Raw genomic sequence first — 27,461 nt, forward strand, 5'->3', positions numbered from 1 at the left:
CCTTCTGCAGAAAGTCCTGGAGAGCGTCCAGTTGTAGGAAATAGCAGTATTGTATGACTATAGAATAAACAACGTATACCAACAACAGCAACTAACCCTGCACCTATAAACTTCAGCGGGTCCTGGGTTCCTTGGGGAGAGAAGGTCGTGCCGCTTCTTAGAGGTGCATGTGCCTGCCTCCCCTCACTCATGTTTGAGAGTACTTGACCATTCAGTATGCCCAGGTGGATGGACTGCCATGACTGATATCGACGGGGGCACCTTTGCTTGCTTTTCTTTTTCTCCTCTTCCTCCCCATATGAGAAAAATAGAAATAAACTTGATTTTGAAACAAAGCTATAGTGTAAACTTGTGTCCTTTATTTAAACCATGTCAGTGGCCACATTTGGGAGAAATTGGAAAGATAAAAAGTTTACCATCTTAGAAAAGATGGTAGACTAATGTGATTTCCAGGACTTCTAGGGACACAATACAACAAGCCAGAAGTCATAAACAGTTTCATAGCATAACAAATAAACATTTCTGCCTGGCCAAAACACCATGAGCAAATTAAAAAGCAACCATCTAACTAGAAAAGTTAATTACGAATCTACAACCAACAAAGCCAGTTTCCTTAATGTGCAGAGATTTTTGAATTATTAAGAAAAGTTAATAAAGACATTTTTAAGGCAAAGATGTGAATAGGAAATTTACAGAAAAAGAAGTTTAGGAAGTCAGTCAATATTTCAGAATGTTTGACCTTACGCAAGAAACTGAGTTTTTTTTTATATATACATTTTTTAAAATTTCTTTTCCCTTTTGTTGCCCTTTTTTAAATTGTTGTTGTCATTATTGTAGTTGTTGTTGATGTCGTCATTGTTGGATAGGACAGAGAGAAATGGAGAGAGGAGGGGAAGACAGAGGGGATAGAAAGATAGACACCTGCAGACCTGCTTCACCACTTGCGAAGCGAATCCCCTGCAGGTGGGGAACTGGTGGCTTGAACCAGGATCCTTACACCAGTCCTTGCACTTTGTGCCACATAAGCTTAACCTGCTGTGCTACCGCCTGACCCCCAAGAAACTGAGTTTTTAAAAAAGAATGAGACCAAAAAAAAAAGTGAGACCATTTTGACTTAGCAAGTGGCAAAGATTGATTGTGATAGTAAGAATAAAAGCTCCCTGCTGGTTTGTATGGAAATAGGTGAGAATTTTGAGTGACACACCTCCTTGTGCAGCATTAAGTGTGTACATGGACCCCAATTTGAATGTCTGCTCACCACATGAGAGCACCTGCACAAGGGAGGCTTTATAAATAGTGGGACAGTGCTGTAGTATCTCTTTTCTCTTTGACTCTTTATCCCTCACTGTCTTTCACCTATATTTAAAGAACAAAACAAAAAGAAAAAAGACCTAGAATCAGTGAGTTAAACCCCCTTTGTTTATTAGTGAGGGGGAGAGAGAGAGAGAGAATGAGCACCAGAGAGAGAGAGAGAGAGAGAGAGAGTGAGAGTGAGAGTGTGTGTGAGGGAGAGGGAGAGGGAGAGAGCAGGGGGAAGAGAGCACAAGCAGTAGAGCACTACTATGTTACATGTGATGCTGGGGATTGAACACAAGACTTCATGTTTAGGAGTATAACTTTTTTGTTTTTTGTAGAGGCTGGGCTCAAAACGTGGGTTGCACACATGGCTAAGTGGCATACTATCCAAATGAGCTATTTCAGGTTTTCTAAAATCTCAACACCTTTGGTGGGAGGGAGGGTTCAGGTCCTGGAACATGATGACAGAGGAGGACCTAGTGGGGTTTATATTATTATGTGGAAAACTGAGAAATGTTATGCATGTACTAACTATAGTATTTTACTATTGACTATAAATCATTAATTCCCCAATAAAGAAATAAAAAATAGGAAAGCCAACACTTTATCTATTATACCACCTTCCAGACTACTAAGCCCCTTGTCTTGGGATGCACATGTACATGTGTGTGTGTATATATATATATATATATATATATATATATATATATATATATATGTGTGTGTGTGTGTGTGTGTGTGTGTGTGTGTGTGTGTGTGTGTGTGTATATATATATGTATATATATTACATATTATTAAATTATATGTTTGCTAAGACCATAGGATAAGAGAGGTACAATTCCACACAATTCCCACCATCAGAGTTCTGTATCCCATCTCCTCCATTGGAAGCTTTCCTATTCTTTATCCGCCTGGGAGTATGGACCTAGGATCATTGGTGGAAGGTCTGGCTTCTGTAATTGATTCTTCTCTGGATATGGGCATTGGCAGGTGGATTCATACTCCCAGCTTGTGTCTCTTTTTTCCTAGTGGGGCAGGGTTCTGGAGAGGTGGGGTTCCAGGATACATTGATGGGGTTGTCTGCCCAGGGAAGTCAGGTAGGCTTCATGGTAGCATCTGCAACTTGGTGGCTGAAAAGCATTAAGATTTAAAGTAGAAAAGATTGTTTAATAATCAGGAACCTAAAGGTAAGAATATTTTGATAACACTCCCCATTTTATAAAATAATTGCACCTAAGGACACTCAAGAAGGTTATCCCTGGTTATTTTGAGGGTATGGAAAAGAACCATGATGCTTGCTGTTTACTTTTCTCATTTTTGTGTGATTTGAACTTTAAAGAAATATCAGATGTTTGTCTTATATTATTTTCAAAAAATTAAAACTATTTTTGAGACATAGTAATATATTTACCAACAAAAGAAGTCTTACTTCAGCCCAGGTGGTGGTGTAGTAGATTAAAAAGTTGGATTTTCAGGGGCTGGATGGTAGCACAGTGGATTAAGCACAAATGGTGCAAAGTGCGAGGACCGGTGCAAGGATCCTGGTTTGAACCCCAGGTTCCCCACCTGTGTGGGGGGGTCGTTTCACAAGCGTTGAAGCAGGTCTGCAAGTGTCTGTCTTTCTCTCACCCTCTCTGTCTTCCCTTCTCTCAATTTCTTTCTGTCCTATCCAGTAACAATAACAACTACGATAAACAACAAGGGCAAAAAAGGGGAAAAAATAGCTTCCAGGAGCAAAGGATTCATAGTGCAGGCTCTGAGCCCCAGCAATAAACCTGGAGGCAAAAATTTTTAAAAGTTGGACTTTCAAGCATGAGGTCCTAAGTTTGAACCCTGGAATGATATGTCCTGGGGGTCATGGCTCTGGTTCTCTCTCTCTCTCATTGATAAAGTAATATATGATCATGGTTTGGGAGATGACACAATGGAAAAAGCATTAGCCTCTCAAGTATGAGGTCTTGAGTTCAGTCCCTGGCAGCACATGTACCAAAGTGATGTCTGGTTCTCTCTCCTCCTTTTTCATTAATAAATAAGTAAAAATCTTAAAAAAACAAAAAACAAATAGATGGTAAATAAATCTTTTTTTTTTAAATAAGAAAGCCTTACCTTTGACCTGACAGTCTCACAGTTGGTGTTCACTTCAATAAGTCATCCGTGAACTCATGAAATATGAGATGTTTTCACTTATTCATTTAGAGATGTTTTCTTAATACCTTGCCTCATATGTTAACTACAGTCATTCAGCAAAACAATATCTCTGGGGTTAAAGGGTCCTCTGCCACTAGTTTTTGTACTTCATTAAGAAACCTGTTTTGGGTATGTTTTCATGCCTCAGACCATTGCTTTGCCCATCTAGCCTGACTACCCCAGTCCCCGTAGAGGTGATCCTTCTTCATGCCTCACCATATACTCACTGCACCAGGCTTCTAGAATGTTCTGGAAAATTCACAGAGGAGGTAGGACATGATCCATGAGTAGTCTATTGGGACTGGAGGGACTGAGAAGAACTAGGAGAGGATCTACATTATATCACACAAAGGAACGATGATGAGAGTAAGTGCTTATTAGGAGTTTACTGTGTGCCTATATAGTCATGTATTGCATGTTCTGTGTTTCGTGCAAATCTCACAACCCTGGTAGACCTCAGTATTCTTTACAGGTAAAACAATGTGTTCAGAGAGGCCACACAGGTTGTGGAGCAACTGAGCTAGAACTCCAACCAAAATGTTCTCACCTATTTCTAAAGTCCAGCTCTTAAACAGTGCTCTCCAAGGAGTCTTATCCCATAGTGTGGCGGTGGACACTAAGAAATGGATCTGTCCACTGTCCCAGGGAGTCCTTAGGATTTAATTCTGAGAGTGCTGGGCCTCACATTGCTGGGCCTGCCTCTGAAATGTACACATCTGGGAGGAATATAGTCTTTGCTGTTAATTTTTTAATTATCTTTATTTATTGAATAGAGACAGCCAGAAATTGAGAGGGAAGGTGGTAATAGAGAGGGAGAGAGACAGGAAGACACCTGCAGCCCTACTTTACCACTTGTAAAGCTTTCCCTCTGCAGGTAGGGACTGGGTGCTTGAACTCTGGTCCTTGCTCATTGCAACACGTGTGCTCAACCAGGTGTGCTACTACCTGGCTCCGGGAGTATAGTCTTTGGCTGTGGTAGTTGTGGTGATGTGTATTGGGGTAGGGGAATTGTGGAGGAGGAAGGTAGGCCGAAGAATATCTTGTTTTGGCAAGTCCAGAAGGGAAAGGAAGGTTAGCATTTCTTCGGGGCTGGAATTGTCAGCAGTTCTTCCTTATTTGTGGTTTCCCTTCAGCCCAGCAGACAACACTGCAAAGCCACCATTCTCAATGGTGTTCTGCTCCTCCAGTGAGTCCAGCTGGACTGGCCTTGACTTGCGTCCAACAGGGGCAGCCTCCGCCGCCTCAGTCACCCTGCCTGCCGATTCAGCGGATTCCCAGTGTTCTGGGCTGCAGAGTGCTGAGGCAGGCAGTTCATCTTCGTTTTTCCTTTTCATCCCTCATGACAACCACCACATAGTTTTTTTTTTTTTTTTTTTGTAATCTGGCTGTGGTCCCACTAGTGGGGGAGGCTTTGCACCGGGGTCCCTGGAAGAGCTGCCCATAGCAACAGGGGAGTCACTGTGGTTCTGCTGGGGGCCTTAGCCATCTGACAACTGACCTGGTGAAGGGGAGGGGGGTGTCCTTATATCACTGAGGGAATGGAAAAATTAATGTGTAAGAGGAGGAATGCTGAAGTCACAAATGTAGCTCTCTGAACAGATTTTTGTCACCAGAGTGCCGCTGCTCTCGGCCGACATTTCTCAGATAGAAAGTGAGAGACAGAGGGATTGAGAGAGACACCACAGAATGGAAGCTTTCCCTAGAGCCAATGGTGCCTGAGGACTTGAACTTGGGTCACAGGCATGACAAAGCTGGAGCCCTGTCAGTTGAGCTATCTCACTGGCCCTCTGGACAGATTTCTTTAAGTCTACCCAGCACATTTGTTTCTGCATTCCAGTGAGAGACAGCTGAGACCTTAGACCTGGGAGACGTATGTGAAGGAATAGGACCTGGGTAAAGGGCCTGTGAAATAGCTCACTTGGATCCTGTGCTGCTTTGTCATATCAAGCGCATGACCCACATTTGAGCCTGGCCCCCTGCCCTTGCATTAAAGGTAGCTTTGGTGCTGTGGTCTCTTTCTTTAAAAAAATAAAACCTGTAAGAAAAATTTCTAGAGCTTATTGAGCATCTCCCAAGTTCTTGGAACATTGTCTGATGTTTCCCCTCCAACATCCTCAGGAGGTACAACATGATGAGACAACTGAGGCTTAGGGACTTGTCACCATCAAAATGAAAATGACTGAAGTTCTGATACAGGTAATGTGGGTTCCTTACATGCAATCACCCAACCACTGGTCATTTGGCAAGAAGTCCTGTCAAGAAGGCTAAGAGGGGTGATGTCCAGCCTGAGTTGCTACCCCGAACTGTAGGTACTGTCTCAGAAGGTCTGGTACATGTGGTTTTTCTCAGGGGCAAAGAGTCAGCTCTGCTTGAGGGATATGGGAACAGAATAAGCCCTTGTTTGGCTCACTGAGTCAGAACATTTTCCCAATCCTCCCACCCATTCCACCTGGCTTCAGTGTCTGTTTCCTGGGGGCTGGTGCACCTGGTCTTGTGCACATGTTACAATGTACAAGGAACCTGGGTTCAAGCTCCTAGTCTCCACCTGCAGGGGCAAAGTTTAGTGAGTGGTGAAATAGTGTTGCCGGTGTCTCTCTGTCTCTCTCCTCAATTTCTGGCTGACTCTATCCAATGAATAAGTAAAGATAATAATAGTAGAGAGAGAGAGGAAGTTATACACCTGTATACCTGCTTCACCACGTGTGAAATGACTCCCCCTGCAGGTGCGGAGCTGGGGGCTTGAACCAGGATCCTTTTGCATGTCCTTGCATGGGTAACCTTATGCTTCTTACTATGTGTGCTTAACCCTGTGTACCACCGCCCAGCTCCCACCTCTGTGCCTCTTCAGCACTCACTCTGTGCCATATAATGGTGTGTGTCCTTGCAGCCATCTGTATTACCTAGAACCTGGACATTTCCCATTAAGGCTTGCTTCCTGGAGGGCAGATACTGTGTGTGCCTTCCTTGTGTGCCCTCTTGGTGACACCTGAAAGTCTTGATCTCTTTGTGTCTGAGATCTCGCCTTACCTACTCCACCTCAGCCCTGTAAAATTCACGAGTGGAGCAGCTCAGTGGCCTGACTCTTGTCTCACACCATCTGGGGTCTGCATCCACTCACATCTGAATAAGCCTGGGATCTTTTGGGGTGGGGGGTGGGGCTCCTGTTTGACTTATTTACTGGGCCTCTTATTTTGCTGGACTCTGTTTCATATCATCATGTGAGTTCTGTTTGGTGATTGTATTTCTTTATTCAGGAACAACGATTCACAAACTAAGACAAACTAATCCCGCTATAGAATATGATCATTGTCATATGCAAACTTTAAAAAGTAAATTTTGTACCAGAATCACAATTTGGCAGAAGGCCCAGGGGTCCACAGGCCTGTAGCAGCTTGGAGGGTGTCCTGGAGCCATGAAGGATAAAACTCACCTATTTGGGGCTGAGTGGTGGCACATCTAGTAGATTGTACAGGGACCCAGGATCAAGCCCCCAGTCTCCCCACTTTCAGTTTTATGAGCAATGCTGCAGCCCTCTCTCTCTCTCTCTCTCTCTCTCTCTCTCTTTACCAGAACACTGCTCAGCACTGGTTTATGGTGGTGTGAGGGATTAAACTTGGGACTGTTTAAACTTGGGACTCTCAGGCATGAGAGTCTCTTTGCATAACCATCATGCTATCTACCCCAGGCGGCAGCTTCAGCTTCTTCTCCTTCTTCTTCATTTTATTAGTGATTTAATTTTTATTTACAAAATTATATGTCAACAGGGGTATAAATCTACTCCATTTCCAATACCAGGGCTCTGAATCCCCACTGCAAGTCACCACAGCTCCCCTAAGGTTGTAGACATGGGTTAACCATCATCTCTACAACTATCTATCCACATTTATATGTAGTTGCCCTTTTTTTTTTTTTCTGATTCAATCCTCTCTTCCCCTCCAAGCCACTCATGACAACGTTATTACCTCCATATGTCCCTCTCCTTTTCCTCCTCTCTCTCTGGGTGCTGATGGAACTGGAGCTCAGAGCCCTCTGACCTTCATCCTGTCACTTCTCCCCCACTGGGAGTATGAATCAAAGTTGTTTTAGGGACACAGAAGGTAGGATTTCTGGGTTCTGTAATTGCTTCTTCACTGGACATGGATGTCGGCAGGTCAATCCATACCCCTAACCTGTTTCTATCTTTCTCTAGTGGACCAGAGTGATCCTCTTTCTCATTTTATTTTTTTTCTTTTTTGTATATTTATTTATTTATTCCCTTTTGCTGCCCTTTTTATTGTTGTAGTTATTATTGTTGTCATCATTGTTAGGACACAGAGAAAGGGAGAGAGGAGGGGAAGATAGAGAGGGGGAGAGAAAGACCTGTAGACCTGCTTCACCACCTGTGCAGCGACTCCCCTGCAGGTGGGGAGCTAGGGGCTTGAACCGGGATCCTTACACTGCCAGTCCTTACGCTTTCCAACACATGTGCTTAACCCGCTGCGCTACCGCCCGGCTCCCCTCTTTCTCATTTTCTATCTCTTCCTCTCCTCTCAGTCTTTCTCTGTCTCTATCCAAAATAAATAAAGTAAAAAAAAAAATAGACTCACTGTACATATGACCAAAGGTGAGTAACCTCTGACTATAAAAATGTCCTATCTGCCCATTCTTTCCACTCCATTTCTCTTTTCCCTCTGGTCAACATTTTAGTTTTCACTCAGTCTAAAATGTAGTTAAGGTTTTTTTTTTTTTTTTTTTTTCAGTTTGCTTACTTTAGTTACTTATATTTTACTTATGGGGACCCATAAGTTTTAAGTCTCAGTCATTATGAAGCAATTTGGCCATGCCTTTCCAGAAGCTAATGGTGACCCTTGCTGTCTCTGCAGAACATGGCGAGTTCCTGGCTCTGGATCTTGGAGGGACCAATTTCCGAGTGCTTCGGGTGAGGGTTATGGACAATGGGCTCCAGAGAGTTGAGATGGAGAACCAGATCTACGCCATCCCTGAGGACATCATGCGAGGCAGCGGCACCCAGGTCTGATCCTTCTCTCAGTACATATATGGGGGTTCTAGGTTCACTCTGCACCTTCTTAGGAGGCAGAATTGCCATCAAGTCACCAGATGTGCGCTGAACACCTGTTACTGGCTGGACACTGTTTCATGCTGGGAGTCAGGGTCCTGGCTTTTCTCTGGGCTTGAAGTCCAACCCTTCCCAGCTTCCCCCAAGAAGTAAATATATTGAAGGGCTTGCCATATGCAAGGACCTGGGTTTGAGTCCCTGGTGCCCACTTTCAAGAGTAAGCTTCACAAGTGGTAGAGCAGTACTGCAGGTATCTCTTCTCTCTTTTTCCTTCTCTATCTCTGCATTTCTCTCATCTATTATCAAAAAAGAAAGAAATGGCTGCCAGGATCAGTACAGTCATGCGTACACTGAGCCCCAGAGATTTTTTTTTTTGTAATCAGAACCCCTGACTAAAAAAATAAACAAACAAACAAAAAACAGAAGAAGAAATGTCTAGAAGAGAAAGAGTGACCATGAGGAGGAGCTGGCATGTAGTAATATATTATTGTGTGTCAGGCTGGTCAAAAGTACTTTAAATTTCTTCATTTTTATCCTCACACTAGTCCTGTTATCTTCACTTTATGAATATGGAATTGAGCTTTGACAGACTGAGAGAGATGATCTGAGATCACAGAGATGGGGAGAGTTAGAGGTGAGACAGAAGCCAGGTCATACCACCATATCCTGTGTTTACACAACTGAAGGGGTCTCCTTCCACTGTGTAGGCCATGTGATGTGTTTCAGGTAAGTGATGCTCCCTAAAATTAGGCAACATTGGTGGCCCTGGATGAAGGCTACCTGCTTTTACTTTCTGAGCAAGAGGTGCTCCCCAAAAGGGTGAGTGCTCCTGCAAATATGAGATGTTGTGGGTGAGGTCCTTTGGGGGACTTCCTGTCAAGAGTTCCTGCAGAAGAGCTCTTCTCCAGAGGGGGTGTTCATTGCCATCAGACCAGAAGTATATGGCTGGTTGGTGGGTGGCAGCCACAGATTTGACCACTGTGCCCAGTTCTTGTGTATCCAGAGCAACTTATTTCTTTTACTTGTCTTTAGAAACCTTTGAGGGGTGGGTGGTGGCACACATGGTTGAGTGCACATGTTACAATGTGCAAGAACCTGCGTTTAAGCCCCACTCCTGCCAGTTCCCACCTGTGGGGGTAAAGCTTCACAAGTAGTGAAGCAGGGCTGCAGGGCTGCAGGTGTCTCCCTCTCTATCTCCCTCTCAGTTTATCTCAGTTTCTGACTATCTCTAGCCAGTAAATAAACAGAGATAATAATGATGATGATGATGAAGCCTTTGAAATAGTCTTCCTGATCCTTCTCTATTTGCCCTTAGTCCATTAGTAGGAGTCCTTGAAGACATTCCTGGACATTTTCACAGCTAGTGGAAAGTCACTCAGTCTCATTTCTCATCCATTGTTCTCGCCATATCAGGCTACCTCCTGGGAAAGGAATTTTGGATCTGGAGTAGCACACATGGGGGGCAGGGAGATATGTTTAGATCCTTGCTATGTCTTTGAGTTTGGCTGTGAAGGTAAAACCTTCTTTCCAAGTCTGAAATGCTCAGGCAGGGAGAAGGAAGGCTGAGTCCCTGGACATTTAGCTACACCAAAGCTGTTACATAGCTCCGGTATCTAGTAACAAAATGTTTTAACCCAAAATTTAAAAAAAAAAAATCTGAGCTCTTTCTGGAGATGGGGAGTGGGAAACTAAACTATTGTGATAGTAAAAAAAGATTTCAATAAATGGGAAAAAGTCTACATAAAAATAAAGCATAAATAGCACTGTCTGTTTTACCATAAGTTAAGGGAAATGAAGCATTTTTTATATTTTTGAATGTTATTTTTAAATTTTTCAATTATTATCTTTATTTATTTATTGGACAGAAACTGTCAGAAATTGAGAGGGAAGGGGGAGATAGGGAAAGAAACAGAGAGACACCTTCAGACCTGCTTCGCCATTCATGAAGCTTTCCCCCTGCAGGTGGGACTGGGGGCTCGAACTCCAGTCCTTGTGCATTGTAACATGTGCACTCAACCAGATGTTCCACCACCCAGCCCTGCATTTTTATATTTTAAAAGAGTTAGATAGAGGTCTCAAACCCAGGAGGGCTTGAACCTAGAAACTGTCCTGACATTGCTCTAAGAGAATTCGATTGTGCAAAGGTTGGGTTTTGGTGTAGAGATCTTACACACTGTGTGTGCTTAAAGGGAGGTTACAATTAATCTCTAAGGAATTCTAATCAGAGTAGTAGTTAGCATTATTTCCTGTCTCAGCATTGTTTCTGCATTGAGGTAACCAAATAAGACCATTTTATTTTATACAATCTACCCTACTAATCTCTTCTTGGAATTGGGGGGGGGGGTCAATGTCTTGGGTTCACTGTCCTGCTGGGCATTCTTGATGATTGATGAAGATCGTGTCTTGGGCCCTGTGTTCCTGCTCCTTCAGAGAGTCACAAGGTTTGGGGGGGGGGGGGGCAGTGGCCTCTTCTCAGAATCAGACCAGTTGTGTTCTTTTTTTTTTAATATGATTTTTAAAAAAATATTTATTTATTCCCTTTTGTTGCCCTTGTTGTTTTATTGTTGTAGTTATTATTATTGTTGTTGTCATTGTTGGATAGGACAGAGAGAAATGGAGAGAGGAGGGGAAGACAGAGAGGAGGAGAGAAAGATAGACACCTGCAGACCTGCTTCACCGCCTGTGAAGCGACTCCCCTGCAGGTGGGGAGCCGGGGTTCGAACCCGGATCCTTATGCCGGTCCTTGTGCTTTGCGCCACCTGCGCTTAACCCACTGCGCTACAGTCCGACTCCCACCAGTTGTGTTCTGACTTATTCATATGTCCAAGAAAGTGGATGGTTTGATGCCGGTTTCATTGACAATTTAGGTTTCTTTGACAGTCTGGAAGACAGCATAATCATAATACTCTAAGGTCTTAGGTTCAAACCCTAGCATCACCATGAACCAGAGTTGAATAGTATTCTGGTGGGAAGACAAAAGCAAACAAATGTAAAAACACTACCCAGGTTTCTTTGACAAAGCTGTGTGTCTAGAAGGAATGTGGTTTAAAAGATGGGTGAAGATTCATAATGAACTATTTTCATGCTGGAATTCTAGGTGCTCTTTTCCCTGTATTCTCCTCTCTTGGGGTGAAAATATAATTTTAGGTATCAGTCTTTTAATTGGGGAAAATAAATTAAAATTTAAAATAAAATTTAGGTAAAAACCAAGATCGAATCACCAAGTCCAAAACTTGGAAAGAAGGTTTTTGAAGATCTGTGAACCTGTCCAGTGTGGGTCGAGTCTTATCGCCTAGCACATGAACTTCCTCTGTAGAGCTTGCTTTAAGCTCTTTAAAGGTTTTATTAGGTGAAAAGGAATAAAAAGAGTTTTCAGACCAATTAGGAAAAGGAAATCATTCTAACTTCATAAAAATGGTGCCCTTTGAGACTTTTTATGGCAGGACGATACTACTAGCTCTTTCTCCTAGTCTTTCACCCTTTGATCATCATCTAATGAAAAAAAATAAGGAACTAGCCTTCTAATTAAGAAAGCAGATGGTACCTTCTTCCTTAATTTTAGTTATTTTTTATATTTATTTATTCCCTTTTATTGCCCTTGGTTTATTTTTTATTGTTGTAGTTATTATTGTTGTTGTTGTCATTGTTGGATCGGACAGAGAGAAATGGAGAAAGAAGGGGAAGACAGAGAGGAGGAGAGAAAGATACACACCTGCAGACCTGCTTCACCGCCTGTGAAGCGATCCCCTGACTGGTGGAGCCAGGGCTCAAACCAGGATCCTTATGCCGGTCCTTGCGCTTTGCACCACCTGTGCTCAACCTGCTGTGCTACAGCCCAACTCCCCTTCTTCCTTTTTTTAAAGGGATATATGTTCTGCTAACCCAGCACAGTCCCATAGATGATGAAACAGTTCTTTATCTCCAGTGTACTATACAGCAACCATAGGCCACCTGTGGCTCTGCATACTTGACATGTGGTTAGTATAACAGAGGAAGTGAACTTTTAACTTCTTTAAATCCTGATTAGATAAAAAGTGTCCACAGATGTTCAGTAACTACTGTGCTGTGTAGCACATTATTTAATGACTGTTTTCTCTGCTTTGTCTTGCTACTAGCGCAGCTGTAAAGGGAGAAATGGTGAGAACTTGGTGATGGGAAGCCATTATTGATTTTCCCTCTCTTAAAGCTCTTCCTTCCTCTACCTCTGATGGTCAGCCTTATCTCTTTGGCTAGCTCCTGAAACTCTCTCTTTTTTAAAAAAAATCAATTTGTACTAAAGATTATTTTGACTAAAGTACCAGGAAGAAGGTGCTGGGGATTCATTTTACTCATATTGTAAACTTGTCTCTGATTCAGATTTTTTTCTTTATTTTTTGAATAGAGACAGAAATTGATAGGAAAGGTGTGATAAAGAGGTAGAAAGAGAGGTACCTGTAGCACTGCTTCACCACTCATGAAGCTTCCCCTCTGTGGTGAACCCAGATCTTTATGTCTGGTAATGTACCACCACCCATTCCTCTGAGGCACTTTTTTATTTATTTAATTTTTTGAGTTTTTTATTTGTTTATTTAATAATGATTGACAAGATTATAGGATAAGAGGAGTACAATTCCATACAATTTTTACCACCAGAGTTCCATGTCCCATCCCTTCCGTTGGAAGCTTTCCTAGTCTTTTTTTTCTTTCTTTCTTTATTGGATGGGATTAATGGTTTAAAATCAATAGTAAAATACAGTAGCTTGTACATGTGTAATAAATATTTCTCAGTTTTCCATATAGCAATTCAGTTCCCTTTAGGTTTTCCTCTGCCCTCATAATCTAGGACCTGAACCCTCTCCAACATGCCAGATTTTTTTTTTAGCTAAAATTTCTATGCATAGTGGATTTATTTATTTATTTATTATTTTATTTATAAAAAGGAGACATTGACAAAACCATAGGATAAGAGGGGTACAACTCCACATAGTTCCCACCACCAGCTCTCCATATCCCATCCCCTCCCCTGATAGCTTTCCTATTCTTTATCCCTTTGTGATTATGGACCCAAGGTCATTGTGGGATGCAGAAGGTGGAAGGCCTGGCTTCTGTAATTGCTTCCTCGCTGAACGTGGGCATTGACTGGTTGATTCACACTCCCAGCCTGCCTCTCTCTTTCCCTAGTAGGGTGGGGATTTGGGGAAGTGGAGCTCCAGGACACATTGGTGGGATTATCTATCCAGGGAAGTCTGATCAGCATCATGCTAGCATCTGGAACCTGGTGGCTGAAAAGACAGTTAATATACAAAGCCAAACAAATTGTTGACCAATCATGGACCTAAAGTCTGGAATAGTGCAGATGAAGATTTGGGGGTCCTCCATTTTGTAGATAGCTAGTAGGCATATTTTAGTTATATTCCAAAGAGCCTGTAGCTATACTAGTTTGTTTTTTTTTTTCCTTTTTCTTTTTTCCCCTGAACCTGAAATCTGATATGCAGGTGGATACAAGTTATTGTTTGGGGAGATGATGTCATAGCTACAAAAAGGACAGAAAGCTGGATCAGGGAAGAGAGTAGCTCCCTAATATGGGAAAGAGGTATAAATATTGTTGACTGTAAACTCCATCGATTTGATTTGGTCTGGGGCCCATATTCAGCTTAGGAGCCTATGTGACCTCTGCACCCTGTAGATCTGAGCTCACATTCTTTGGTCATCAGTAAGAATATTCCAAGCTGTCCCAATATCGACCCATCTTCCTCAGGTGTAGCATAGAATATGTTGTCCATCCTCCCTTTGGAGGATGGAATATTCTCTACTGTTGTTGTTGATCCAAGTTGAGGCCAAGGTCCTCACCCCAGAGTTTTTCACTTTGGTGCAATACAACAAACCTAGTTCAAGTTCTGCTTAGTGTCTTCTTATTTTTCAACTTAAAAAAAAATTATTAGTGACTTAATAATAGTCAACAAGATTGTGGGATAAGAGGGGTACAATTCATACAATTCCCACCACCAGAGTGCCATATCCCATCCCCTCCATTGGAAGCTTTCCTATGCTTTATCCCTCTGGGAGTATGGACCCAGGATGATTATGGGGTGCAGATGGTAGGAGGTCTGGCTTCTGTAATTGTTTCTCCACTGGACATGGCTATTGAGAGGTTGGCCCATACTCCCAGCCTATCTCTTTCCCTAGTGGGGTAGGATTGCAGAGGGGTTCCAGGACACATTGGTGAGGTTGTCTGCCTAAGGAAGTCAGATTGGCATCATGGTAGCATCTGCAATTTGGTGGCTGAAAAGCATTAAGATATAAAACAGAGCAAGTTGTTTAATAATCAGGAACCTAAAGGTAAGAGTATAGCAGATTAGATTTGAGGTGTTCATGTTGGAAATCTGTTTTAGATATACTCCAATGGGCCTGTTACTTTACTAATTTTTGCTGGGCCCGACAGCTAATATGCAGGTGGGCTAAAAATATTATCTGGGAAGATTGTGTCAGAGTTAGGAATAGGACCAGAAGGCTGTATTAGGGCAGAGAGCAGCTCACAAATATGGGAAAAGTACATAAATACCATTAACTGTAAACTCCATCGATCTGACCTAGGACCCATGTTTATTTGTATTTAGCATAGGAGACTGTGTAACCTCTGCATCCCTGTAAGTCTGAGCTCGAATTCCATGATCATGGCTGGGAACTTGTAGGCTGCACTCATTTCAGAAGGTGTCTTTCCCTAGTGGCAAAATATGTTGACCCAGCCTCCCTTTGGAGAGCAGGGCAATTCCTACCAATGTTGTTCTACACTGAGATCCTGTAGAGGTCCACAAGAGGGTTTATGCTGTTGTTTCTCATGGAGATGACTAGTGATAGTGGAGAGAGGGATCTGTTAGAGGTCTAGGCCCATCATATCTGTTTAGGAATCCCAGATTTCCCTGACTAGTGCCCTGGATGACTGGGGTGGCCTGGTAGTCACTCTGATCCACTTCTTTTTTTTTTAAATTTTTTTTTGTGTTTTTAATATTTATTTATTTGTTCCCTTTTATTGCCCTTGTTTTATTGTTGTAGTTATTGTTGTTATTGATGTCGTCATTGTTGGATAGGACAGAGAGAAATGGAGAGAGGAGGGGAAGACAGAGAGCGGGAGAAAAGATAGACACCTGCAGACCTGCTTGTAGGTGTAGAGCCGGTGGCTCGAACTGGGATCCTTACGCCAGTCCTTGCGCTTTGTGTCATGTGCGCTTAACCTGCTGCACTACTGCCTGACTCTCTCTGATCCACTTCTTAGCAGAAGAATAGAACTTCTGTTTAAAGAATATCTGTTTAAAGACCCTATTCACTTAGATTGGCTTTATTAAATACTTGACTTCTGTTTAAGGATGTCAATAGATAAAGGTAAACACGATGAGAGGACTGTCTTTGCTCTTGAGAATGGGGAGTTTTAGAATCAGTTTTAGAATCATCATGATTAAATTAATCATGATCAATTTTCATGTTATTGGACATAGTTAAAGCTGGCCACTGTCTAGATGGACGTGTGTGTGTGTGTGTGTGTGTGTGTGTGTGTGTGTGTGTCTTCCTGGCTTCCCTCACACTGAGCATACATTCTCCAGACATCTGGGGAGTCAGCTAATTCCACTATGTTACTACCCATAATCTCCCATTTCCTTCCTAAATGCAAATACTGTTTTCAGGTTGGTTCTCCTGCCAGTGCATCAAGATCTCTTGGAGAGGCCAACCTCCCCAATCTCTTATTGAGCAGGTCTGTGGTAAAACTCTAGAATTTATGTTTCTAACATGTTCCCTGATAATCCTGCTGGCTCAGGACCACATTTTGAGACTCCTTGGTTGAGTGGGGTATTTAAATTTCCTTCTGTCTTTTCATTCCCTGGCTTCTAGATTTTGCCAGCTGCTCAACCTAGCCCTTGGAATCTGCTCAGTTTCTTTCTGCTACAAAAAATTAAATATTTGCTTACTTTTTTTTACTAGATTGCCCATGATCTTAGACTCTAAGCATTTCTCTTTTAGGATGGCCAGTAGATAAGAAGGAGGGCATGGGTTTGTGGACTTTATAACTGATTAAAAGTTTAGATTATTGTGAATATAGGCTTTTTTTTTTTTTTAGACTTCATTGCTGTGAGGATGCATGATCATGGATATGAGGCTTCCCACACACTAAGCCTTGTTTACTCTTCAACACTCTTTGTGTTCCATTTTAAGGTTAAGAAACAAAGATAACTTCTTTGAATTTCTCAAAGGATACTCGTTTTCTGGCAGGAAGAAGAAATACCACAGTTATTATTTTATGTTAAGTTGGTTTCACAAAAATGCCAACTTGTTGCTTTTTTATTTTGTTTTTTTATTTTAATTTTACAACATAAAAGTTACTATTTTTATAGATTGGTTCATAGACTGTCACCAGAGAAGGTCTGGCTCTCACCTTGGATCACTGGAGACAGAGAAACTAAAGTATCTCTTGGCAGCTCAGTGGGCTGCCCTTTCTGGTAAGACAGTCAGCTGTGATCTGTGCTAGGAAAGGCTTCTGACAGGACCACTGGAGGATGTTCTGTTCTCAGGGCATATGGTGACATTCGGAGTAACTTCTGTTATCATTTCTCCTGACCCCAAATGATTATTTTAACAGGGGTTTGTATACCTGGCTTAAGGGAAAGAGATAATTTAATGAACATGAACTTGTTAAGTTTTATAAGTTGAGTTTTTATAAGTTGACTAATCCACTCAGTAACTCTGAGGACAGATACAGGTACCACTCCCATCTTATACACAGGACAAATGAAAGCTCCAGAGAATTGATATATATATATTGCATTTGCCTAGCCAGCTCCTTTTCTAGACTAAAAGTTGGTGCTTTTACTTAACCACTGTTCTCTCTTGCCTCTCTGCTCACCATCTTCTGTTGTGTGCCCTCAGCTGTTTGACCACATTGCGGAATGCCTGGCTAACTTCATGGATAAGCTACAAATCAAAAACAAGAAGCTCCCTTTGGGTTTTACTTTTTCCTTCCCTTGTCATCAAACAAAACTAGATGAGGTAAGATGGCTTCTTCAGACGTTTCTGTTGTTTTCTTTGTCTTGGGAGGCCTGGGAAATAGCAACTGCTGTGATGTTGGAGGTGCTCTGATGGTTGTGATAAAGTTTGAATACTGAGTGTTCAGTCCTTCTGAGTGAGTGTGAGTAGGTATGGTGGTGGTAAATGTGGGGGGTCTTTATCACCCTCACCTCAAAGGACAATGTGCAACTCTTCATACATTGCACACTACTACCCTTCACTCACTTAGGGGAACAGGAAATTAATTCAGAATTCCTTCCATCTAAAGTGTTATCATAGGGCCCAGGAAGTGGTGCACCCTGTAACCCCATAGAGTGTAAACATTGTCAAGCGTGAACATCCAGGTTTGATCTCCTGGATCACACTCATAGGAGGGAAGCTTCATGAATGGTGGAGCGGTGCTGTAGATATCTCCCCTTCCTTTAGCCTTTCCTTCTCTATCTCTCACGTTTTATCAAAAAATAAACAAAGAGGCCCCTGGGAGTTTTAGCATGGTACGGACTTCAGGCCCCAGTGACAACACTAGTAGCAAAAAGAGAAAGAAAAGAAAAAATAATATAGATAGATATAATTAAAATATATGAAATGATAAAGATATTTAGATGTTAGAGAAGTTAATAATAAGAAAGTGCAGTTTTCTTATTTTGACAGTTCTGTATCCTCGTTTTTCTACTTTGTAGGGGCAGTGAACTATGAAGTAATCATTTATTTACTTTCCTTTCTGAGTCTTTAATGGGAATCAAGTTTCTTCTTTCTAGGCTCATCAGAAAGCTATATGCACATTTTCCTCTAATTTTGCCCCATTGGAAAGGTTCCCTCTAGTGGTTGCATGAAGGATGTCTTAGTTTTGTAAGGAATCAATGTTTATTCTTTGTTCTGTTCCCAGAGTTTCCTGGTCTCATGGACCAAGGGGTTCAAGTCCAGTGGTGTGGAAGGCAGAGATGTGGTCACTCTGATCCGGAAGGCCATCCAGAGGAGAGGGGTGAGTACGAGGTGGCAAAGGAGGAAATGCAGGAGCTTGGGCCCACTCTGAATTCTTCTGCACTCTGTCCTCAAGTCAGTCTGAGAACCATTGTGGTTCATAAGGAGAGATTTTCTTCCCTCCTTTGCATATGCAAAAATATTTCTATTTTTTTTACTTTCATTAAAATATAATTGGCACAGACCTGAATAGTTTAAAGTATACCACATTAAACTCAGTATACATATATTGTTAAAGTTATCCCATTTCATTGATCTTTAAAATTGATTGAGTTTTATAAGAAGGTAGACTGAGGCTCGGTGGTAGCATACTCTATTGAGCACACATGTTACCGAATGCAGAGATCTGGGTTAAAGATCTGTCCCCACCTACAGGGGGGAAGCTTCACTAGCAGTAAATCAGTGATGCAAGTGTCTCTCTTTTTTGCCCTCCCCTTTTAATTTCTCTCTGCCATATCAAATAGAATAAAAAAGGAAAAAAAGTCAGAAGGGGTAGGGAGAGAGAAAAGAGAAATAAAAGAATTGAAAGCAGTGATGGCAAGACTTAATTCTTAGTGGCTATATGCTAGGTTCCAAGGTTGGTGTCAGGAATGTCCACCATGAAGAGAACAGGCTGGGTCTGAAACCTATTACAGCTCTGACCTTTTATGGCCCTAAGTAACCTTAGTCAGAGGCCATCCATACTGCACTTGAGCTGTGGATCTAACTATTCTATTATTATTATTACCATTATTAGTATATTAGTGATTTAATACTGATTTACAAAATTACAAGATAACAGGGCTATAATTTTATACAACTCCCATCACCCAAGTTCTATGTCTCCATTCCCTCCATTGGAAGCTACAGCAGTTCTCCTAAGGTTGCAGATATGAGTTAACTATTATTTATACAACGATCTATTTATATTTGTATATATCTGCCCATTTTTTCCCCATGGTTCCATCTTCTCATCCTTTCCAAGTCATACTTACACTTGTTACTACTTCCAAACATCCTTCCCTTTTTCCTCTTCTCTCTCTGGGTCCTGATGGAATTGGAGTTCAGAGCCCACTGGTCATTCTCCCCTTCTGGGAGTATAGATCAAAGTTCTTTTTGGGGTGTAGAAGGTGGAAGTTCTGGCTTCTGTAATTGCTCCTTTACTGGACATGGATGTTGACAGGTCATGGATCTTGCTATTCTTTCCTTCATTAACTAATGTAAAGCTTCTCTGATGGTGATGACCAGAGGCCCCTCTTTTATCCCCACAGGACTTTGATATTGATATTGTGGCTGTGGTGAATGACACAGTTGGAACCATGATGACTTGCGGTTATGATGACCAGAACTGTGAGATTGGTCTTATTGTGGGTAAGTGGGCACTGGGCATGAGGATGGTGCTGACCAGTGGGTAAAGGTGTGGCCAGGGAAGAGAGGTGGAGTGCCATGGCTTCCTATCACTTACACTAGGAGGTAACGCTCACTTTGGAGGATGGCTGGAGTTGGGGCTGATAGTGGGTTGGATCACATTGGGATGCCCCAGGAACCTCCTGTAAAGTGCTCAGCGATGCTGGACATTCTTAGGAGAGTGGGGAGGAGGCTGGTGCAGCTGGAAGGGTGCTGAACATCCCTTGCTTTGACCAGGCACAGGCAGCAATGCCTGCTACATGGAGGAGATGCGTCACATCGACATGGTGGAGGGCGATGAGGGGAGGATGTGTATCAACATGGAGTGGGGGGCCTTTGGGGATGATGGCATCCTCGACGACATCCGCACTGAGTTTGACCAGGAAATTGACATGGGCTCCCTGAACCCTGGGAAGCAATTGTGAGTAGGCCCCTCAGGGTGCATAGGACTGGAGGGTGAGGACGTGTGTGTATGTGTTTGGGGGTTGGGGGTGGTCATGAGCTGAAGTGGTGGCTGTCAGGCACTGGTGGACAGCTCTGTTCTGTCCTCTTATGTTACCACATGGGTGCCACCACACCCATGTGTGACAGGAATAATGTGCTTGTTTCACACACAAGTTGCTCTGGAAGCTCTAGAAAGATCAAGCACATGTACAGATCAGTTAATAAGTGATAATAATTAGACTACATGCTTCAGACTGGTCTGTTTTTAAAAAAATTTTTTTTTTTGAGACAGAGACAGATACCACTTACCACTGCACTGATGCTTTGTTCTGTGTGGTGGGGTTCCAGGCTTAAACCTGGGTCACATACATGGCAAAGCAGGGCACTGTCCTCCTGAGCTATTTTGCTGGTCCCAGCCAGACCTGTCATTTTTGAAGATCATACTCTGAATCTTTGTGTGTGATCCTGTTCTTCCTTTCTTTTCACATTCAGTTTATCAGTTTTCTGAGGAAACTCATCATGAGCTACTTAAGAAAAGCCATGTTGAGAGGGCTCAGAGAAGGGCTTCTGAAAACTCCTTTCACAGCTCTGACTGAGGCTCTGCTGAGGCTCTGACACAGATCTCTGGCAGAGCTGTTGGTAACATGAGTCAGATCCCAAGGAGATCCAGGCCTTCCTCCTGTCCCAGCTGTAGGCAGAGCCCAGGCCTATGGGAAGCTAGCTATGGCAGCTCCTGGGCCAGCGTCCCTGGACCCGTAGCCCAGCCAGAGTGTGGAGTGGGCTGGAAGAGGGGCTCTAACATTCTGAACCCTCAATGTTGTACTCTCTAATCTGACCAGACTTGGCTTTTAGTCACTCATGACTCTTACAACATTAGTTTCACTCTCACAAACTTATGCCAGATGTCCCTAGTAAAGATCTTGAAACAGGAATTGTTGTAAGTTCAGAAGGCAGTTGCAAAACATTTTGAGCAATTCAGGTCTTCGCTGCCCTCTTGTTGCTGTTACTGCTGCCAGAGAGCTTTTCACACAGATCTGAGCAGAGAGGGGAATCCACACTGTGAAGCCCCAGCTCCCTGTGAGGGAGCCCTTTCTTTACAGGAAGAAGAGCCCCTGCATTCTCAGAGCAAGGCTTGGGTCACAAGCCTCTCTGATATATTTAAAGCATGAACCCACTTACTCACTATCACTGCTACACACTGGTTGAGTCTGTCATGGGCTGTGAGACATTTATGGTCTAACGAGTCACTCATTGCCTGCCTCTGTAGATGAGGTACACCTAAGCCACTCCAAGGAGCCACACGCTCTTTGAAACATCAGAAGACGAGCTGCCAGCCAGGCCTTGGCGGCACGCCACTGGCTTAGTTTTAGACAAACCGAAGGCTAGGAAGACAGCTGCCAAAGTGTCAGCTGTGGGGGCGCCCAAAGCACTACTAGGTCCAACAAGCAACTTTCCCTCTGCCTTACATGTTTCCAAGAACATATTCCAGCAATGGTGTCTGAAACATAATTAAAAAACCACTTCAGAGTCTACCAGCCTTCTCCCCGTAACTCCCATGGAACCAGTTATTTCAGAGAAAGTGCTGAAGCAGAATTTCTTTCTTTTTTTTTTTTTTTGTTTTGTTTACTGTTGTAGCTAGGCTGCCTCCATGCTAGTGCTTAAAGTTTTTAAAAGATGCATTTTCATGAGAGAAAGAGAGACAGCGAGATAGATGCCGGAGCACCACTCAGCTATGTCTTATGGTGTCACCTAGTGTTGAAAAAAAAAATTGCCTGACTGCCTTGGGTTTGGAGGCCTGCCTCTGTCATTCTAAAACAAGCCTTTATCTTGTCAGCAACTTGTTCAGAAATTGCCAGCAAATCTCACCCCCAAAGTTCCAAGACTGCCTGGCATTTAGAGTTCCTTTCCGTCTGTCCTGAGCTGCTCTTGTAATCTTGTTCCATCACCTCCTCTGTTCTCTCCCTCCACCCCATTGTTTTTACACTGTTATAGGAATCCACAGATGATCTGCAAAGGAAGGAATAGTGCTTTGTGATGAGTTACTAGGACTGTGCTCCAAGTATAATCTTATATTTATGGCCTTCCCCCCCATTTGTAAATAAGTACTGATATGCTACATGAGACTCCATTTACAAAGAACATTTCCTCCCTTGCTCGAGGAAAAGATTTAAAGATTATGGTCTGACATGCAACTTAACATTATCTAAAATCCAGTGTTCCAGAATGTTCCACACCCCCTTGAATATTTAATTTTATTGTTGAAGGCCCATTCTTCTCCATAGTTCAGCACCCACACACCTATAGAGATAGTCCAAGCTTTCCAATTCCTTTGCTGCCCCTCTCTGTGTACCCTCCACACTCACAGCTGCTTCTTCTCAACACACTTCATTTCTAGCCTGTGCTACAGAGGTTAACTTTGAATTGTGCATAACCTCCAGCATTTTTAAAGCTTTGTGTGTGTGCACGTTGCTTCTACAGGAAAACTGACTTAAAGGACTTGATTTTTTTTTTTCTTTTTTTGGTATCTCCTGCAGATTTGAGAAGATGATCAGTGGGATGTACATGGGAGAACTAGTGAGACTTATCCTGGTGAAGATGGCCAAGGAGGAACTGATTTTTGGGGGGAAGCTCAGCCCTGAACTCCTTGCCACAGGTCGCTTTGAGACCAAAGATGTTTCAGATATTGAAGGGTAAGCTTCTGGATCCCTCTCTGTGCACTGGGTTGCTGGGATGGATGGATGGATGGATGGATGGATGGATGGATGGATGGATGGACAATTAGGGAGTGAGAATGGGACACACTGAAGTGCGGATGGGTGGTGAGACATCTCACCCATAGTGGGCTGAGGTGAGCCTGTGACTTCTCTATACGGATCAGATAGTGTCCACCAGTTGTCCATATTGAACACACGGATTACTCAGGTGACTCGGGATGCTGGGGCTGATTGTCCCCTACCCAAGTTGCATTGTATTCCTGGGGGAGGGGGCAGGGAGTTGGCTTAATATTGGGACTCTCATAACCCCTTAACACCTTTGCATCTACTTCCTTTACCTTCTCCTGAAGGACTGATAATGCATTCTCTTTCTCTGTCTCTCTTTTCTACAAGAAGTTTGAAGTTTCTCTTTTATTTTTAGGTTTATTTATATCATGAGTCATAAAAGAGAGACATCTTGAGAGAGGGAGAGAGAGAGACCAAAATACTGCTCTGGCATATGTGGTGCCAGGCATTGAACTTAGTACCTGTTCTCTACTAATAGAGTCACCTCCCTGGATGCATTCTTCTGTTGGTCTGGAGAGGTGGGGGCCCAGGGTATATTGGTGAGGTTGTCTGTCTGGGGAAGTCAGGTTGACATTATGGTAGTATCCGCAACTTTGTAGCTGAAAAAGCATTAAGACACAAAACAGAACAAATTGTTTTTAATAGTCAGGAACCTAAAGGCAAGAATATAGCAGATGAGATTTGGGGTCTCCATTTTGGAAAAAGCTAGTAGGTCTATTTTAGGTATTCCAAGGGGCCCATGACTTTACTGTTCTTTGCCTGAACACAACAGCTAGCATGCAGGAGGACCAAAGGTATTGGGAGATGGTATCAGAGTTGGAAATAGAAGTAGAAAGCTGGATCAGGGCAGAGAGTAGCTCCCAAATATGGAGTGTGTGGAGTTGATTAACAAAATTGTAACATAACAGCGGTATAATTCCATACAGTTCCTACCACCAGAGTTCCTTGTCCCATCCCCTCCATTGGAAGCTACGCTATTTTTTAAAATTTTTGTTTATAAAAAGGAAACACTGACAAAAAATATAGGATAAAAGGGGTACAACTCCACACAATTCCCACCACCGGAACTCTGTATCACATCCCCTCCCCTGTTAGCTTTCCTATTCTTTATCCCTCTGGGAATATGGACCCAAGGTCATTATGGGGTGCAGAAGGTGGAAGTATCACTTTATTTTTATTTTTATTTTTTTTAGGTTTTTCTACTTACTTGCTGTTTTGGGTCACTGCAAACTGTTGTACACTTTTGCTTTGAGGTGTATATTTTTCCCTAACTTACGTTTTAAGTGGTAACCCTTGAAATCATGGGTACTCAGACTCCTAGGAAAAGAAGGTGGTCCCATTTGTGAGGCACTGGCTTCCCCCTGCCCAAGAATGCTTGCTTCCTTACACCAGCCCTTTACCGCTATCTTTAGCACAAGGGAAAACAGTGGCTGGCTGGCTCCTTTCTTTTTTTTTTTATGTAAAGTTTTTTTATATTTATTTATTCCCTTTTGTTGTCCTTATTGTTTTTTATTGTTGTTGTTATTGATGTTGTCATTGTTGGATAGGACTGAGAAATGGAGAGAGGAATAGAAGACAGGGGGGGGGGGAGAAAGATAGACACCTGCAGACCTACTTCACTGCCTGTGAAGCGACTCCCCTACAGGTGGGGAGCCAGGGTCTCAAACAGGGATCCTTATGCGGTCCTTGCGCTTTGCGCCTCGCATGCTTAACCCGCTGCACTACCGCTTGACTCCCGGCTGGCTCTTTTCTAAAGTACAGTGACTCAGCTGCTTGATAGAGAGACTGTAGGGAGGACTCTACCACTAGTGCCCATGGTCTGAGGAAATGGGTGTTAGGGATACTGGTTTTCTTTCTTTCTTCTTTTTTTATAACGTTATTTATTATCGGATATAGACAGAGAAATTGAGAGGAGAGAGGAAGATAGAGAAGGAGAGACACCTGCAACCCTGCTTTACCATTTGTGAAGCTTCCCCCCCTGCAGGTGGGGACCAGGGGCTTGAACCTCTGTCCTTGTGTACTGTAATGTTTGTGCTTAACCAAGAGCTCCACTGGGACACTGGTTTTCTATCTCAAAACAGGAAATAGCACCTCCTTGCTCCTTTTCTCTCCCTCTCCCATCCTTTAACTTTATTATTTTTTTAAATTAAAAATATTATCTTTATTTGTTGGACAGAGACAGCCAGAAATGGGGGGGGAAAGAAGGGGGATATAGAGAGGGAAGGAGAGAGGGACACCTGCAACACTGCTTCACCACTGACAAAGCTTGAACCTGGGTCCTTGCACGTTGTAACATTATGTGCGCTCAACTAGGCGCACCACCACCTGGCCCCAACTCCTTTAACTTTATAGCTAAGTGTGTGTGTAGGCTTGGTTCTCTTGTGCCCCCCCATCACCACCACCGACCACTCCTCCTCACCCCCCCAGGTGAGCCAAGCAGGGAAGTAGCATCTGTTTTCAATGAGCGGTGGCATTTGCTGGTAGTGAGGGGCTTGCCAACCTCCCCCCCACATATCCCCCCACTCCCCACAGTGGGCTGGGCACTGATCCACATGCGGTGTTGCCTGTCTCCCAGGGAGAAGGACGGGATCCGGAAGGCACGTGAGATCCTGCTGCGGCTGGGCATCGACCCCACGGAAGAGGACTGCGTGGCCACTCACCGCGTCTGCCAGATCGTGTCCACCCGCTCCGCCAGCCTGTGTGCCGCCACCCTGGCGGCTGTGCTGCGGCGCATCAAGGAGAACAAGGGCGAGGAGCGGCTGCGCTCCACCATCGGGGTGGATGGCTCTGTCTACAAGAAACACCCCCAGTGAGTCCGCTTTCCCGCACGGGTTACTCCCAAAGCTCGTGGGGACCCTGGGTGGGCTCCAGGGAGACCCCAGAAGCTCTGGGGTTCAGCTCCCCTTTGCTCTCCAAGCCAGAGAAGATGGAGTGTGGCATTGAGCCCTTTGTGGAATAGAAGCTCCCAACTAGGCACATCAAAGCAAGAGGGGTGTGGCCCCTGGTGTGGGTGGGCGCGTTTTTAAAATGTCGCTCACATGGGGTGTGCGGGCAATAGTCCAGTGTTTAAGTACATAGTGCGTGTGAAGAACCTGAGCAAGGATCTGGGTTCAGGCTCCCGGCTCTCCACCTGCAGGGCAGTCGCTTCACAAGTGGTGAAGCAGGTCTGCAGGTGTCTTTCTGTCCCCCTCTATATTCCCCTCTCCTCTCTATTTTTCCTATCCAATAAAAAAATGGGGAAAATGGCCGCCGGGAACAGTGGATTCGTAGTGCAGGCACCCAGCCCCAGCAATAACCCTGGAGACAAAAAATAAAATAAAATAAAATAAAATAAAATAAAATAAAATAAAATAAAATAAAATAAAATAAAATAAAATAAAATAAAATAATAGTGGTTGGGAGGTGGTGCAGTGACTAATGCCCTAGACTCTCAAGCATGAGGTACTGAGTTCAGTCCCCAGCAGTACATATACCAGAGTGATGTCTGGTTCTTTCTTTCTTTCTTTCTTTCTTTCTTTCTTTCTTTCTTTCTCTCTCTCTTTCTCTCTCCTATCTTTCTCATTAATAAATAAATAAAATCTTTTTAAAAATAAATAAATAAATAAAAATTAAAAAAAGATGCTCACAGCTGGGCCTCAACTCAGCAACCCAACCACTGGGGGCCTTCTATGCCACTGTCTTGTTTTAGTGTTTCTCTCTCCAATTTTCATCAGTACTTCTGATTCTTGGTGCTCCCTTCAGGTGAAGGTGCTATGTCCTCTGTCAGGGACCATCCTAGCCCAGGGTGTTACCAGCCTCTTTGACCTTCCTATTGAATTTGACCCTGCCCTGCCCACCAGGTTTGGATCCCACAGGTCACAAGTGACATAGTCTCTAATTTCATTTGTGACAAGGAAAACTATTTATTGAGCTCACTTGCCATGCCTTCATCCCTGCCTCTAATGAGCTCCTGGTCAGTGGTCCTTCATTTGCTGACTGACTGACACAAGACATTGTGGGTGTCGGAACACCCTGGTTCCACTGGTCTGCCCCAACAGAGACAGGTAGCTGTGATCTGTGAGCTAGTCTGATTAGGAAGCAGTGGGGTTGTAGGGCTGTTGGCAAGAGATTGTAGCTTCTTAGAAGAGGCCTTCCCTTTCAGTGGGTGCTGAATCCATTCAACTCTCAGTTGAATATCTGAGCTTTTGTACAGTGATTCCTAAGCTGGGATGAGTGGGGAGAGGGTGTGCAGGGCAGCATCTGTCTTCTGAGTACCTGGCCTTGGAGGTTCTCTGAGTGACTCACCCCAAGGCAGTGA

The 27,461-nt window shown here is 43.4% G+C and overlaps 1 protein-coding gene across 3 annotated transcripts in view; it reads left to right on the forward strand.

Annotated features, from left to right (window-relative positions):
* The window catches only part of HK2 (hexokinase 2), an 81,358-nt gene that overhangs the window by 34,347 nt on the left and 19,550 nt on the right, over positions 1–27,461 (forward strand). For all 3 annotated transcript variants that reach the window (XM_060187576.1, XM_007523369.3, XM_060187575.1), the window contains exons 3-9: positions 8,347–8,495; positions 17,436–17,555; positions 18,460–18,555; positions 19,805–19,904; positions 20,178–20,361; positions 22,919–23,074; positions 25,740–25,973. In XM_060187576.1, coding sequence (XP_060043559.1) covers positions 8,347–8,495; positions 17,436–17,555; positions 18,460–18,555; positions 19,805–19,904; positions 20,178–20,361; positions 22,919–23,074; positions 25,740–25,973 — 1,039 coding nt within the window. The remainder of the gene's footprint in view (positions 1–8,346; positions 8,496–17,435; positions 17,556–18,459; positions 18,556–19,804; positions 19,905–20,177; positions 20,362–22,918; positions 23,075–25,739; positions 25,974–27,461) is intronic.

The sequence above is a fragment of the Erinaceus europaeus genome, chromosome 3 (genome assembly GCF_950295315.1).
Source record: "Erinaceus europaeus chromosome 3, mEriEur2.1, whole genome shotgun sequence".
Classification (NCBI taxonomy): domain Eukaryota; kingdom Metazoa; phylum Chordata; class Mammalia; order Eulipotyphla; family Erinaceidae; genus Erinaceus; species Erinaceus europaeus.